This window comes from Canis lupus, chromosome 18, assembly GCF_048164855.1.
Source record: "Canis lupus baileyi chromosome 18, mCanLup2.hap1, whole genome shotgun sequence".
Lineage (NCBI taxonomy): Eukaryota > Metazoa > Chordata > Mammalia > Carnivora > Canidae > Canis > Canis lupus.
In genome coordinates, this window is record NC_132855.1 from 54,664,283 (window position 1) to 54,680,277 (window position 15,995).

At 37.4% G+C, this 15,995-nt stretch overlaps 1 protein-coding gene across 2 annotated transcripts in view; it reads right to left on the reverse strand.

The window, feature by feature from the left end:
- Positions 1–15,995, reverse strand: part of COPG2 (COPI coat complex subunit gamma 2) — a 114,950-nt gene that overhangs the window by 88,843 nt on the left and 10,112 nt on the right. For both annotated transcript variants that reach the window (XM_072784582.1, XM_072784583.1), the window contains one exon: positions 5,130–5,209. In XM_072784582.1, coding sequence (XP_072640683.1) covers positions 5,130–5,209 — 80 coding nt within the window. The remainder of the gene's footprint in view (positions 1–5,129; positions 5,210–15,995) is intronic.

Sequence of the window (15,995 nt, forward strand, 5' to 3'; positions counted from 1 at the left end):
GATCCCAGGAATCCGGGATCACACGCTGAGCTGAAGGCAGATGCTCAACCATGAGCCACCCAGGCATCCCCTCACACTGAGGTTTTAATCTGCATTTCCCTGATGGCTAATAATATTGAGAACATTTCTATGTACTTATTGGCCATCTGTATACTATTTTATGAAGTGTCTGCCTTCAGGTTTTCTTAATCTCCATGGTTTCTTAGCCAGGTCACACAACTGTCCACATATGCACAGTGGTCATCTACTCTAATAGTTTTCTATTCCTGCTATAACAAATGACCACAATTAGTGGCTTAAAATAAAAATTTATTATCTTACTGTTCCAAGGATTAGCAGTCCAACATAGAGCTCACCAGGATAAAATCCCCATGTCAGCAAGGTTGCTTCCCTCTCACAGGCAAATACATTCACCCCATCTCAAGACGCCCCCAGGGATCCCTGGGTGGCGCAGCGGTTTCGCGCCTGCCTTTGGCCCAGGGCGCGATCCTGGAGACCCGGGATCGAATCCCACGTCGGGCTCCCGGTGCATGGAGCCTGCTTCTCCCTCTGCCTGTGTCTCTGCCTCTCTCTCTCTCTCTGTGACTATCATAAATAAATAAAAATTAAAAAAAAATTAAAAAAAAAAAGACGCCCCCAGATCTAATGCATCACAGCACCGACGCGAAGTCCAAAATCTCATCAAAAATCTCACTGATTCAAAAATCCTAACCTTATCATCAAAATCATCTGTTAGGCACAGATGCAACTGGGCATACTCTCCTGAGGCGAAATTCCTCTCCACCTGTGGGCCTGTGAAGCTAGAAAACAAGTTCTCTGCTCCCAAAATACATGGGTCGGGCCACCTCAGGATAGCATTTACAGACACTGCTGTTTACAAAAAGAAAATGGGGGCAGCCCGGGTGGCTCAGCGGTTTGGCGCCGCCTTCCGCCCCGGGATCGAGTCCCACATCGGGCTCCCTGCATGGAGCCTGCGTCTCCCTCTGCCTGTGTCTCTGCCTCTCTCTGTGTGTCTCTCTCATGAATGAATAAATAAAATCTTAAAAAAAAAAAAAAATAGAATGAAACCAGGTCACTGATCCCAACCAATTCTGAAATCCAGCCAAGCAAACTGGAAAAGGTTTCAGGTGCCAGCAGATTTCTCATTTGTTCTCAAATCCACACTATGGGCCTGCACTCCTGCCCTCAGCGCCATCCTCCTTTTCTGTCAGGGAGGCATGTGTTTAAAGCTCAAGAGTGTTCTTGGCCAGTATCCTGTTGTAGAATCGGATTCTGACAACCTTCTTTCACTTTATCTGCTCTTTGTCCCCGTCAGTCCAGGCTGGCAGTGGTGCTGCTGCTGAAAGATTCTCAAGAGCCTGTGGGACTACCACGTAAGTCTAGGGGCTCACTCCCTTAGACAGGAGACTCTGCCACAGATCTTGTCTAAACAGTCCCATCTCTTTCCGGCTTCTGCTTAGATGCTGAGGGAATCTGAGTCACACCCATCCTTGATCTCTTCAGAGTGTTGTGTATGAGTGAAGACTCTCTTACCTTTTCATCTTTCTGAGGTGTTGGTAAAAGCCTGCAGAGTAACTCTTTTGACTTTTCCTCTAGAGCACACTTTGCTACTGATTTTTTTTTTTTTTTTTTAGATTTTATTTATTTATTCGTGAGAGACACACAGAGAGAGGCAGAGGGAGAAGCAGGCTCCCTGTGGGGAGCCTGATGCAGGACTCCATCCCAGGGCCCTGGGATCATGATCTGAGTCGAAGGAAGACGCTTTTGACCACTGAGTCACCCAAGCACCCCTGAATCTCTTGATCTTAGCACACTTTGTCATTTGGGTAGGCTGAATATTTCCCAAATCAAGAACTCTTGATTTTTTTTTTTTTGGAGGGGGGGTATAATTGACATATAATGTATCAGTTTCAGGTACACAACATAATGATTTGATATTTGTAAAGAACTCCTGGTTCTTTAACAGGCATCTCCTCAATTTATTTCTCTACTCTCAAATTTTACTCTAAGTGGTCAAAAGAAACTAGGCCACACCTTGACACTCTGGAAATCTCAGTTAAACATCCAAGCTCACAAGTCCTATTTCTATATAACTGCAGGACACAATCTTACTAAGGTTTTTGCCAATACAGGATAAAGGTCCCCTTCCCTCCAGTTGCTGTCACCTTCCTTATTTCCTCTTGAGACCTCCCCAGCAGCGCCTTTAGTGTCCATATTTCTACCAGTATGTTCACATGATCTGAGCGTTCTCTACAGTGAGAAATGTTTACCCTGCTCCTCGCTTCTTTCTGAGTCTACCAAGGTCATCAGCATCCAGGTTTCCACTAATGCTTTGTTCAAGGTAATGGAGATTCTTTTCTGTCATGTTCCCCCAAATTTTTCCAGCACCTACTCACTGCTCAATTCCAAAGCCATTTTCACATTTTCAGGTATTCGTTACAGCAGCACCCACTTCCAGGTACCAAAATCTCAGTAGTTTTCCCCCAACTCTGAGATATAGTTGGCATAGAACACTGTATAATTTTAAAGCATGCAAAGTGTTGATTTGATACACTTATAGGTTACAAAATCAATTCGTTTTCTATTGCCGCTGTAACAAATTACCACAAATTTAGAGACTTAAGACCACATTCATTTCTTTATCTTGCAGTTCTGTAAGTTAGAAATGCAACACACATCTCACTGGGATAACATCAAGATGTCAGCAGGGTTACATTCCTTTCTGGAAGCTATAGGGGTGAATACATTTCCTTGCCTTTTCTAACTGCTAGAGGCCACCCACATTCCTTGGCTTACAGCCCCCCTCCCCCATCTCTGAATCCAGCAACACTGCATCTGTGACCTGTTTCCATTGTCACATGTCTTGACTGAGCAACCCTTCTGCTTCTCTCTTCTAAGCTTTTAAGGACCTTTATCTTTATCGGGCCTATCTGAATAATCACTCTATTCTCCCTACTTGTGATTGGCAACTTTACTTCCCCTTGGCGGTGTAATATTCCTAACATATTCTCAGGTCCTGGGAATTAGGCTAGGGAGATCTTTGGAGGACCATTATTCTGCTTACTACATCTACTAATCAACTTAAAATGAGCTAGAAGCAAGCCACACTTCATGGCAGCCTAACAGGATTCAGAGGGAAGTACTAACAGCTAAACAAACAAAAAACCCTGAACTATTTTTAATTTTTCCAAAATTTAGTGAGTATGTCAATCTAAGTGAAGATTTTCAGTTTGTTACTCGTGGCAGATAGATAGTGTTAGCTAACTAATCCAATACCCATTTTCAATTCCTTCTCCCTTGCCTGCCCCTAATCCTTGGCCTTTAAAAGCTAAATAATCACTTTCCTGGGCCTAAAGATAGTCGTGTAACACAGCTGTGGCAAATGAAATCTACAAATTGCCTTGGGAAAAGCTACTGCATACCTGATGAAAGAGGCAGATGGTGCTGGTCCTCCCTGGCCCCCTTCCCGGTACCCCTCCCACCTTGACTGGGGCACTGCCAGTAATTCAGGCATCTATTTTACAATAATGTGAGATTCAAGAGTCACCAGCCCTCACACTGTTACACTACTGAAACCAACACATCTGGCTCTCCGTTATTTTCAGCTGAAAGCTTTAACTAATTGAAACTAGATCTAATACAACTGCTGGTTAAAAACAAGCACCCTCCTCCAAAATTTATGCTGTTATACAAAAGCCAAATTACTTAAATGAATTATAATTAATAATTAGGAAGGCAGTTCTTCTTTAAATAACATTTATTATATATACGTATTTAACAAATATTATATATTATATAAACATATATATAATTTTATATAATATACAAATATTATATTTGTTATATATATGTACTTAATAAAAGTCTGAAACACTTGGAAATTTTCAAAATTTTAAGAAAATAAATAGCCACAATCCCAAACACCCAGAGATGACCTACTGGTAATATATCAACATATTTCCATCCATATATTTTTTATATATGTACATAAAATATTTTTAAAAGAGAGACTATATATAAAACACACAGACTTAAATCCAACTCTCATTCAGTACTTTTTGAGGACTTTTTCATATTCAAAAAATTAAAATAATCCCATAATCTGATTAAAACATGGTTATTTAAATTATATTTAACAATGGCAGACATTTAAATCATTTTACCCTTTCTACTAGTGTAAACAGTGTTTCAATGAACATTTTTTTAAATTTTTTAAAAAATATTTTATTTATTTATTCATGAGACACACAGAGAGAGAGAGAGAGAGAGAGAGGCAGAGACACAGGCAGAGGGAGAAGCAGGCTCCATGCAGGGAGCCCGACGTGGGACTCGATCCCGGGGCTGCCCAATGAACATTATATGTAAGTCTTCCTGTGCTATCTCTGATTATCTTCTGAGCATAGTTCCATTGATGTGGTATTACGGAGTCAAAGGGATAAAACTTTTCAAATATTCAACATCTAAATGCTGTCAAACTGCTTTTTAAAAAAACTGATCAATTTATTATTCTGTTCCTATATATACAAGAATGTCGGTTTCTTGTGCAAGCACCTACTGCTTTTTTTTCTTTCTCTTTTGCCAATTTGATGAGTAAAAATCTTACAACTCATTTGCGTTTTTAATTTACATGTTTTTTGCTTACTAGTGAGAATGACTAAGAATAATCAGATCCGAAAAAAAATTTTAAAAATAAAAAAAAGAATAATCAGATCCTTTATATTGGTTATTTTATGAATTATTACTGGAATTTTTTTGAAGTAGAAGAGTTCTTTACATAATATATGTACTAGCCTTTGAAATACTTATTGTATACTCATTTATACTCATTGTATAAAGTATTGTAAATATTTTATGTTAATGTGTCATTTACATTTTGGTTCTGTTTACATATTATTATGAACATTTAAAACGTATCAGCAAATCTATTAGCATCAACCTTTTGACTGCTTTATCAGATGGGCATGGTTTTCACATGATGACAAACCACATTTTAGGAAAGAATGCTTTAAGATTTTTTTAAATTCCTATTTGCTTTCTTATAGTCAAAAAGTAAAGTTAATAGAAAAGGAACAACAATTATTCTATTAAATACATAAGTACCCCATGCAAGACTCTGACCATTCACATACCTGCTTGTGACAATTATCACATCCTCAGAGATTGTAGCCATTTCTTTGATGGTAAGGTAGCACATTCTTCTCAGTGTTTGCTGAAAAATTATTTATAAAAGGCAGCAGATTACTACAAGGAAATGGTTCTTAAACAGTTAAAGTGAGAGACTCGGGACGCCTGGGTGGCTCAGCGGTTAAGTGCCTGCCCTCGGCTCAGGGTGTGATCCCGGGGTCTGGGGATTGAGTCCCACATCAGGCTCCCTGCATGGAGCCTGGTTCTCCCTCTGCCTGTGTCTCTGCCTCTCTTTCTCTCTGTGTCTCTCATGAATAAATAAATATAATCTTAAAAAAATACATTTAAAAAAAAAATAAAAAAATAAAGTGAGAGACTCAAGTAGATACATTTAGGTCATTCTTTTTTCTTTTCTTTTCTTTTCTTTTCTTTTCTTTCTTTTTTTTATTCATGAGAGACAGAGAGAGAGAGAGAGAAAGAGAGAGAGGCAGAGACACAGGCAGAGAGAGAAGCAGGCTCCATGCAGGGAGTCTGATGTGGGACTTGATCCTGTGTCTCCAGGATCATGCCCTGGGCCGAAGGTGGCGTTAAACCGCCGAGCCACCTGGGCTGCCCACATTTAGGTCATTCTTTTTTTTTTTTTTTTAATTTTTTTTTTTTATTGGTGTTCAATTTACTAACATACAGAATAACCCCCAGTGCCCGTCACCCATTCACTCCCACCCCCCCATTTAGGTCATTCTTAATAAGATTCTCATCTACCAAAAAAATCCTTTTAAAAATATCTGGATGAGAAAACATTCAGAACACTACTGTTTCCTAAACAGGTAAATGATGCACTGACACAGTGAAAAACATCTAGGTTAAAAAATTTAAATGTAAATTAAAAATTAAAAAATGATATTTTTAAAAAAGATTTTATTTATTTATTAATTCATAGAGATGCAGAGAGAGAGAGAGAGAGAGAGAGAGGCAGAGACACAGGCAGAGGGAGAAGCAGGCTCCATGCAGAGAGACATGGGACTCGATCCAGGGTCTCCAGGATCACGCCCTGGGCTGCAGGCGGCGCTAAACCGCTGCGCCACTGGGCTGCCCTAAAAAATGATATTTATACAGAGATCTAAACTTTGACAATGTGAATCCAAAGACAGGTTTCTCCAAGTATTAAAAGCTTATCCTAGAAAGTGTATCTTTAAAATTCTTTAAGTATATGGATGGAGAGACATGCAGACTCTGTATCATCCTCAGTCCAGCATATACAGATGCTTTTCCTTAAAGTGTGTGTGATTGTATAACCAACTTCCATTTTCAATTATCAAGATTTTTATTTGGATATCTGGGTCCAACGTAACTGTTCACTTAATACTAGTAAAGTTTTATCTATGCTCCTACTCACTTGGTCTCTGGTTTATTCATACACTATGGGCACTGGTTCCTCTGGCCTGCCCAGCCTCATTCCCTACCAGCAACTTCACATTTCTTATACATAGTGAAACTCAAATACATCAGTCCAGCTACAGACTCCAAACTGTGAAAGAACTCGGTGGAGACTATTGAGCCCATTAAGGGAAGAGAAGAAAACAGTGAGGATTCTCATGGTGACTGAACAGAGAAAAAAATCACCCCAAGAAAGAGAAAGCCAGTCCAGGTCAGATGAATGGGGCAGATAAGAGCCATATGAAGCTACCAGGAGAAGAAAACAAAAAGAACCAAAACTTCAGAGCTGAAGAAAATTTGCCTCACCCACCCCCAAAATAAAAATCTACCACAAACCAGAAAAAAATTGGAGACACAAAAAATTCAGCTAAAGCACAAAAAATGGGTGTGGGACCCTCAACATTAGTCATCAGAGCAATACATAAAACCATATTTCAGATATTACCTCACATCCACCAAAATGGCTAAAATTAAGAGTGATAATACAAAGTGTTGGCAAAGATATGCCGGTAACCACTGAAATATACTGCCTAAATAAACACAGAAATGCTGAATAAAATAGGAGCAAAAAGTTTAACTATGTAGCCAACGGTAAAATGAAGTGAAATTCATAGACGCCAAAGTAGAAAAGCAAACACCTCATAGCCACAGAAGTACAGGCCCATAGGCCCTACAAGTATCCAAAGTTTAGGAAGGACAAGATTCTAAAAGGTATGTTCTTCAGGCTCAGAGGAAATAATTCTAGATAACTCAGAAATATACCAAGAAATGGAGAGTGAAAGAAAAGTGGTGAACAGTTAGTAAGACAGTATGATGTCTTAGCTGCAGAAGAGACAAACAGATGAATGGAAGAGAATAGACGCTGAGAAATATACCCATATAAATACAGTCAATTGATCTTTGACAAAGGAACAAAGGCAGTACAATGGAGCAGAGATAGTCTCTTTATCAAATGATACTGGAACAACTAGATATCCACATGCAAAAAAAAAAAAAAAATCTAGACACAGACCTTACACTCTCAACAGAAATTAACCCAAAACACATCACAGGCCTAAGTATAAAATGCAGAATTGTAAAGCTCTGAGAAGAAAACATGGGAGAAAACCCAGATGACCTTGGGTATGATGATGACTTTTTAGATAAACCTCAAAAGAGGTACAATCATAAAAGAAATAATGAATAAACCAGCCTTTTTAAATATAGGTTGAAGCAAGGAGGAGCAGAGGGAGAGGAAGAATTTTAAGCAGGCTCTACGCCCAGCATGGAGCTTGATGTAGGGCTAGATCTCACAACCTTGAGATCATGACCTGAGTCAAAATCAAGAGTTGGACACCTAGTCGACTGAGCGAAGAGGCATCCTCTCCACCCCCGCTTTTATGAGAGAGAGAGAGAGAGAGAGAGAGAGAGAGAAGCCTTTATTAAAATAAAAACTTCTGGGCAGCCCCGGTAGCCCAGCAGTTTAGCACCACTTTCGGCCCAGGGCCTGGTCCTGGAGACCTGGGATCGAGTCCCATGTCGGGCTCCCTGCGTGGGGCCTGCTTCTTTCTCTGCCTGTGTCTTGCCTCTCTCTCTTTCTCTCTGTCATAAATAAATAAATAAAATCTTAAAAAAAAAAAAAAAAAAAAACTTCTGCTCTGCAAAAGACAATGTCAAGAGGATGAGTAGACAAGCCACAGACTGGGAGAAAATGTTTGTAGAATACATAACTGATACAGGATTGTCACCAAAAATATACAAAAACCTCTTAAAAGTAAAAAATAAGAAAAACAACTTGATTAAAAATGAGCCAAAGACTACTGTAAGACACTTCACTTAAACATGAACAAATGACTATATATGAAAGTCTTAAGTATTGAAGTGTTAGAGTTGTTTATATATTACAGATGCTCCACATCATATGTCATTTGGGAAAGGCAAATTAAAACAAGATACCACTACATTCCCATGAGAATGGCCAAAATCCAGAACACTGACAACACCAAATGCTGACGAGGATGTGGGGCATCAGGAACTCTCAATCATTGTTGGTGGGAATAAAAATGGTACAGCGAACTGGAAAGATGGTTTGGTGATTTCTTACAAAACTAAATATACTCTTCCCATACAATTCAGCAATCATGTTCCTTGGTATTTACCTAAAGGAGTTGAAAACTTATGTCTCACATAAAAACCTGCATACAGACATTTATAGCATTTTTTAAATTTTATTTTTAATTAAAAAAAATGTTTAAAGTAATCTCTTCACCCAACATAGGGCTCAAATTTACAATCCCAAGATCAAGAGTTGTACACTCTACAGATTGAGCCAGCTGGGTGCTCTATAGCAGCTTTATTCATAATTGCCAAAACTTGGAAGCAATCAAGATATCCTTTAGTAGGTGAATAGATAAACTGTGGTACATCCAGGGATCCCTGGGTGGCGCAGCGGTTTGGCGCCTGCCTTTGGCCCAGGGCACGATCCTGGAGACCCGGGATCGAATCCCATATCAGGCTCCCGGTGCATGGAGCCTGCTTCTCCCTCTGCCTGTGTCTCTGTCTCTCTCTCTCTCTCTGGGACTATCATGAGTAAATAAATAAAAATTAAAAAAAAAAAAAAAAAAAAAAAACTGTGGTACATCCAGACAAAAGAGTACTACTCAGCACTAAAAAGAAAATGAACTATCAAGCCGTGAAAAGACATGGAAGAAACTAAATGCATATTACTAAGTGAAAGAAACTGATCTGAAAAAGATACATGCTATATAATTCCAGCTACATGACATTCTAGAAAAGGCAATGCTATGAAGACAGTAAGAGCATCTGTGGTTCCCAGGGTTTGGGGGTTAGATGAGGAATGAATAGATGGAACACAGAAGACTTTTTTGGTCAGTGAAAATACTCTGTGTAATATTTAATGATGGATGCATGTCATTATATATTTGTCCAAATCCACATTATGTCTAACACCAAGAGTGAATATTAACATAAACTATGGACTTTGATTATGGACATGTCAATGTAGGTTTATGAATTCTAACAAATTCATCACTCTGGTAAAGGAGGTTGCTAATGGGGGTGTCTGTATGTGCAGGGAGTACCCAGAAAATCTCTGTACCTTCCTTTTAATTTTGCTGTGAACCTAAAATTTCTCTTAAAAAATAAAGGCTTTCAGGCAGCCACGGTGGCTCAGTGGTTTAGCACCGCCTTCAGCGCAGGGCCTGATCCTGGAGACCCAGGATCGAGTCCCATGTCAGGCTCCCTGCATGGAGCCTGCTTCTCCCTCTGCCTGTGTCTCTGCCTCTCTCTTTCTCTGTGTGTCTCTCATGAATAAATAAATACAATCTTTAAAAAAAATAAAAATAAAAATAAAGGCTTTCTTTAAAAAGTGCTAAGGACATGGATAAATCTCAATGAACAACAACCAAAACAACCCACAAGAAAGGATGTGTTATGATATACATATGTATGTGTGCTTGTGTGTATGCATATGTACACATATATGTTTATATATTCATATACATAAAGATTAAAAGTGTCCTAAGGTTCTCAAATCTTCCACAAACAGGTACAAGATAAAGATGAGTACTAAATTCTGAAAGGCAAATAATCATGTTGCGATTTCTAGGGAAACAACTAAAAGAATTTCCAAGCTATTATCCCAGTAATGTTCTGTTCATTTTTATACAGTCTTTTTTTCTCTCTTGACTTTATTCTGGATAGTTTCTGTCTTCAAGGTTACTGATTTTTTCCCTGTCTCTAATCAGCTTAACCCCATGAGGTCTATTTTTCATTTTATATATGCAAGTTCACATAAATTTTTTTCCCCTTAACTTCTAGAACGTGCATTTGGGTCTCTCTGGATGCCTTGCATTTTGCTCCTCATTCTTATGTCTTTCTATTATATCCTTAGGCATATAGGCTCTATATATAATCGCTATTATGTCACTATCTGCTTCTTCCATCATCCTATCATTTCTGGGTTTGGGTTTATTGATCCATTTTTCTTCTGGTTATGTATAACATTTTCCGGCTTCTTTGCTTACTTGATAATTTTTTATTGGATGGTTTACATTGTTAAGTTTATGTTGTTAGGTGCTTGATTTTGTTGTATTCTTTTACATGGTATTGTACTCTACTCTTCAGATATTATGAATTGTAACAAATTCATCACCAACAAGTTACCTGGACTCAGATTTTTACTTTTGAGGCTTGCTTTTAAGCCTTTTTAAGCTTAAAAGCGTAAAGAATAGGAACTATTCTCAGCCCTGTGTTCTGGTGATTCTTTCTTTGGCATTGGGTAGTTTCCTTTTATGCGTGCACAGATCAATTCTTATCCAAAGATTTAAGGAGAACCCCTTAGCAAATTTCTGAAACTGCCCTCCTTCCTTTCTTCTCTCCCTCTCCCCTGACCTCTTCCCTCTCTAGTACTCTGCCCTACAAATTCGGCTTTCTTGGTTGGCTTCCTGGTATTCTGTTTTCTCAACTCAGAGAGATAACTAGGCTCCTTTTCAGTGTGCCCTTCCTGACCTGATACCTGTAATCAGACTCTGGGCAATAAGCTAATGCAATCCTAGAGCTCACTTTGTTTTTCTTTTTTCTTGAGATCACAATCCTGGGAAACTTGTTAATCTAATGTCTGAAAACTACTGTGTAATATATTTTGTGTGGTTTTCTAGGTGTCTCCAGTAGCAGGGTAAACCTGATCCCTTAACTGCATCGTGGCTAGAAACAGAACAGAACAGAACAGATAGATAGATTGATAGATAGATAGATAGATAGATAGATAGATATACACACACACACATATGTATATAGTAAATTTTTATAAACATTCTTTCTGTTCTTCGCTTACATTTAATGTAGATAATAATATATTTGGGTCTATATCTACCATCTTACATGATTTATTTTTGTCCTTCTTGATTGATCTTTCTTTCTTTCTTTCCCTCTTCTATGGCTTGATTTTTCAGTATTCAATTTTTTTTGCAGTTTGGAAGAGAAAAGCAATTAATAGAGAAAAATCAATGAAACAAAAAGCTGGTTATGTGAAGAGATCAATAAAGTTTATAAAGCTCCAGATAAACTTCCCAGGAATAAAAGAGAAAACATACAATTTACCAGTATCAGAATGAAAAAAGGGACAGTACTACAGATCCTACAAACACTAAAAAAAATAAAAGAATATCATGAACAGTTTTTAGGGAAACAAAGTTCAACAACTTCCATGAAATGGACAAATTTCTTGAAAGACACAAACTACCAGAGGTCACTGAAGAAGCTAAATAATCTGACTAGTACCATATCCATTTCTTTTTAATGGAGTCAATTTTCAAAAACCTTCCCTTACAGAAGACAGTTTTGGGGTGCCTGGGTGGCTCAGTTGGTCAAGTGTCTGACTCTTGACGTTGGCTCAGGTCATGATCTCAGGGTTGTGAAATGGAGCCCTTTATTGGCTCCTCAGGTGCTGTATGTGGAGCCTGCTTGAGATTCTCTTTTGCCCTCTCCCTCCATCCCTCCCCTCCCTCTCAAGAAAAAAAAAAAAAAGAAACAGCTTCAATACTGAACTCCATCAAACACTTCAAGAAAAATTAATAATGATTCTACAAAAACTCTTCCAGAAAGCAGAAGAGGAAGAAAGGAAGAAACACTTCTCAATTTGTTCCACAAGGCCAACATTACTCAAATACAAAATCCAGAGAAAAATCTCATAAGAAAAAACTACAGATCAATATATTTCATGACCACAAACTCAAAAATCCTTAAGAAATTTTAACAAACAATAATGAAAGACTTTATATTTTCCAGAAAAAGAAATGAACCTCATCATATTAACATACTGAAAAAGAAAAGCCATTATAATCCAATGGATATAGAAAAATTATTTGAGGGATCCCTGGGTGGCGCAGCGGTTTAGCGCCTGCCTTTGGCCCAGGGCGCCATCCTGGAGACCCGGGATCGAATCCCACGTCGGGCTCCCTGCATGGAGCCTGCTTCTCCCTCTGCCTGTATCTCTGCCTCTCTCTCTCTCTCTCACTGTGTGCCTATCATGAATAAAATAAAATAAATAAAAAATAATAAAAATAAAAAAAAAAAACTTAGAAAGTTTAAAAAAAAAAAAAAAAAAAAAAAAAAAAAAAAAAAAGAAAAATTATTTGACACAATTCACTACCCATTCACACACACACATACACACACACACAAAATCTCAGCAAACTAGGAATAGAATGGAACTTCCTCAACCTGATAAAGGCCATTTATGAAAAACTTATGAGCTAACACCATACTTACTGGTGAAAGACTAAATACCTTCCCCATAAGTCAAGAACAAAACCTGGATGTCCTCTACCATCACTTCTATTTATAGTGTACAACAGTGCAAGAAGACAGTAAGGAAAGATAAACAAATAAAAGGCATACAGATTGAAAAGGAAAAAGTAAATTAAAGTATCTTCCAAAATACTCCTAGCACTAATAAATGAATTTAATAAAATCACAGGAAACAGGTCAATATGCAAAACATCAATTTAATTTCTAGAAACTACTTACAAACAATATAAATACAATAGTATTTTAAAAAATCGTAACTACTTTAGGGATAAATTCACAAAATATGTATAAGACTTGTGTGCTGAAAGCTACAAATACTGCTGACAGAAATTAAAAGGACCTGAATAAGGGGAGAGAACCATATTTGTGGAGCAAAAAACACAATGTTACAATGTTAATTCTCAAACCGATCTTCAGATTCAATGTAATCCCCATCAAAATTTCAACAGATTTTAAAATATAGAATTGGAAGCTGATTCTAAAATTCATATGGAAAAGCAAAGAACCCAGTATACCCAAACTTTTTCCAAAAAGGGGGAAAAAACAAAGAAACACATGCACTACCAGATTTAAAACTTACTACAAAGGTATAGTCATCAAGATAGTGTAATATTGGAAGAAGAATAAAGATATAGATCAATGAAACAAAACAGAATGTTCCAGTGTACCAATGTAACTCAATAACCTCCTCCCTCCTCCATCCATACTGACATGCAACTATTCAGTACCGTTTTTTTTTTCTTTTTTTTTTTTTCAGTACCATTTGTTGAGAAAACAAAGTAGGAGAAAAAGGAGAAAATGGTGAAAGGAGAAAGCGGAATCCAATCCTTACCCTGTACCGTATGCAAAAATTAATTCAAAATGGATCAAAATGCCTAGAAAAAAGGCATAGGAGAAAATCTTTGTGATGCTGGGTTAGGCAAAGATTTCTATAATACACATCAGAAGCATAATCCACAATAGAAAAAAAAATTGATAAACTGGACTTCCTCAAAATTTAAAACTTCTGTTCTCTGAAAGACTAAAAAATGAAAAAACAAGCCAAAGATGGGAAGAAAATATTTAGGAAATATATCTGATAAAGGACTTGTATCCAGAATACACAAAGACTTTTCAAAACTTATGAAAATATACAACCAAATTATTAAAAATGGGCAAAAAGATATAAACAGATCCTTTAGCATGAAAGATATATACAAAGCAAAAAAAGCACACAAAAAGATGTTTGAGATTATTAGCCATTAGGAAAATTCAAATTAAAACTACAAAGAGATACCACTATATAGCTAGTCAATGGCTAAAATTAAAAAGAAACAAATTTAGGGCGCCTGGGTGGCTCAGTCGGTTACACATCTATCTGCCTTCAGCTCCAGTCATGATCCCGGGGTCCTGGGATCCAACCCCATGTCGAGCTTCCTGCTCAGTAGGGAGCCTGCTTCTCCCTTTCCCTCTGCCTGCCACTCCCCCTGCTTGTGTGCTTGTGCTCTGTCAAATAAATAAATAAAATCTTTTTTAAATAAATAAAAAGAAACAAATTTAAAAAGGCAAAAAAAAGACAATACCAAGAGCTAGCCAGAATGCAGTCACTAGAACTTTCAAACAGCAATGATGGTGGAAATCGAAGAGGGATTGGCAGCTTCTTACAGAGTTAAATATGTGTACACCTTATCATACCACCCAGCAGCAATCTCACTCCTAAGAACTGACCCAAGAGAAATAAAAACTTATGTTTAAAAATTTGGACACAAAAAAATAAAAAATAAATAAAAAATAAAAATTTGGACACGAATGTTTTTAGCCACTTTATTCATAGCCATCAAACCCTGGTAACAAACCAAATATCCTTCAGATTACGTTGAATCTGAAGATCAATTTGAGGAGAATTAACATTGTAATATTGTGTTTTCTGCTCCACAAACATGGTTATCTCCCCTTATTCAGGTCTCTTTAATTTCTGTCAGCAGTATTGTAACTTTCAGCACACAAGTCTTACAGCAAACAGACAAACTGAGGTACGTCCATAAAATAGAATACTACAATGAAATAAAAAGAAGCAAACCCCTCATGTAAACAATAACATAGACAAAAGTGACTCAAAAGAGTTTATATGGTATGATATCATTTTTATGACCTCCCAGACAAGCAAAACTATGCAGAAAGAAGAGATTAGTGGCTGCCTGGGGCTGAGGATAGTTAGATCATATGTAGAGGCAGGAGGGAATTCTTTGGAGTGATGGAAACATTCTAAATCTTGATTGCAACGGTGATAATAACTACTATATGCATTTGTCAAAAATCATAAAACTATACCCTAAAAAGGACTTTATTCTATGAAAATTATACTTTTTTTTAAGATTTATTTATTTATTCATTCAGAGAGAGCAAGAGAGAGGCAGAGACACAGGCAGAGGGAGAAGCAGGCTCCATGCAGGAAGCCCGACATGGGACTCGATCCGGGGTCTCCAGGATCACACCCCAGGCTGCAGGCAGCACTAAACCGCTGTGCCACCGGGGCTGCCCTTTTTTTTTTTTTTTTTTTAATGGAGAAGACAACAGTACAAGTGAATGAAAATCCAAGCCACATGCTGGAAGGAAATTTTTATAAAACACCTATCTGATAAAGGTCTTGTACCTAGAAAATATAAAGACAACTTATCACTCAATAGGACAAGTGGCATGATTTTTTTTTAAAAAGTAAAAGATTTGAGCTAATACTTCACCAAAGAAGATATACAGATGTCAAATAAGCATATACTTACTTAATACATTCATCATTAAGGAAATGTGAACTCAACAATGCCACTCCTAGATATTAAGCAAAGAAGATAAAAGCAGGTCCACACAAAGACTTCTACTTCAATATTTTTAGTAGCTTTGTCCATAATATGGACATAAGCTGGAAACATCTCAAATATCCATTAATTTGTGAATGGATAAGTAAACTAGACTACCTCCATACAATGCAACACTACTCAGCAATAAAAGTGAGAAACTACTGATACACACAAAAAACTTGGATCAGTCTCAAAGGCCATAAGCTCAGAGAAAGAAACTAGACATAAAAGTCATAATAGCCTACATACTATATGATTAAATTTAAGTGAAATTCTAGAAAATGCAAAACT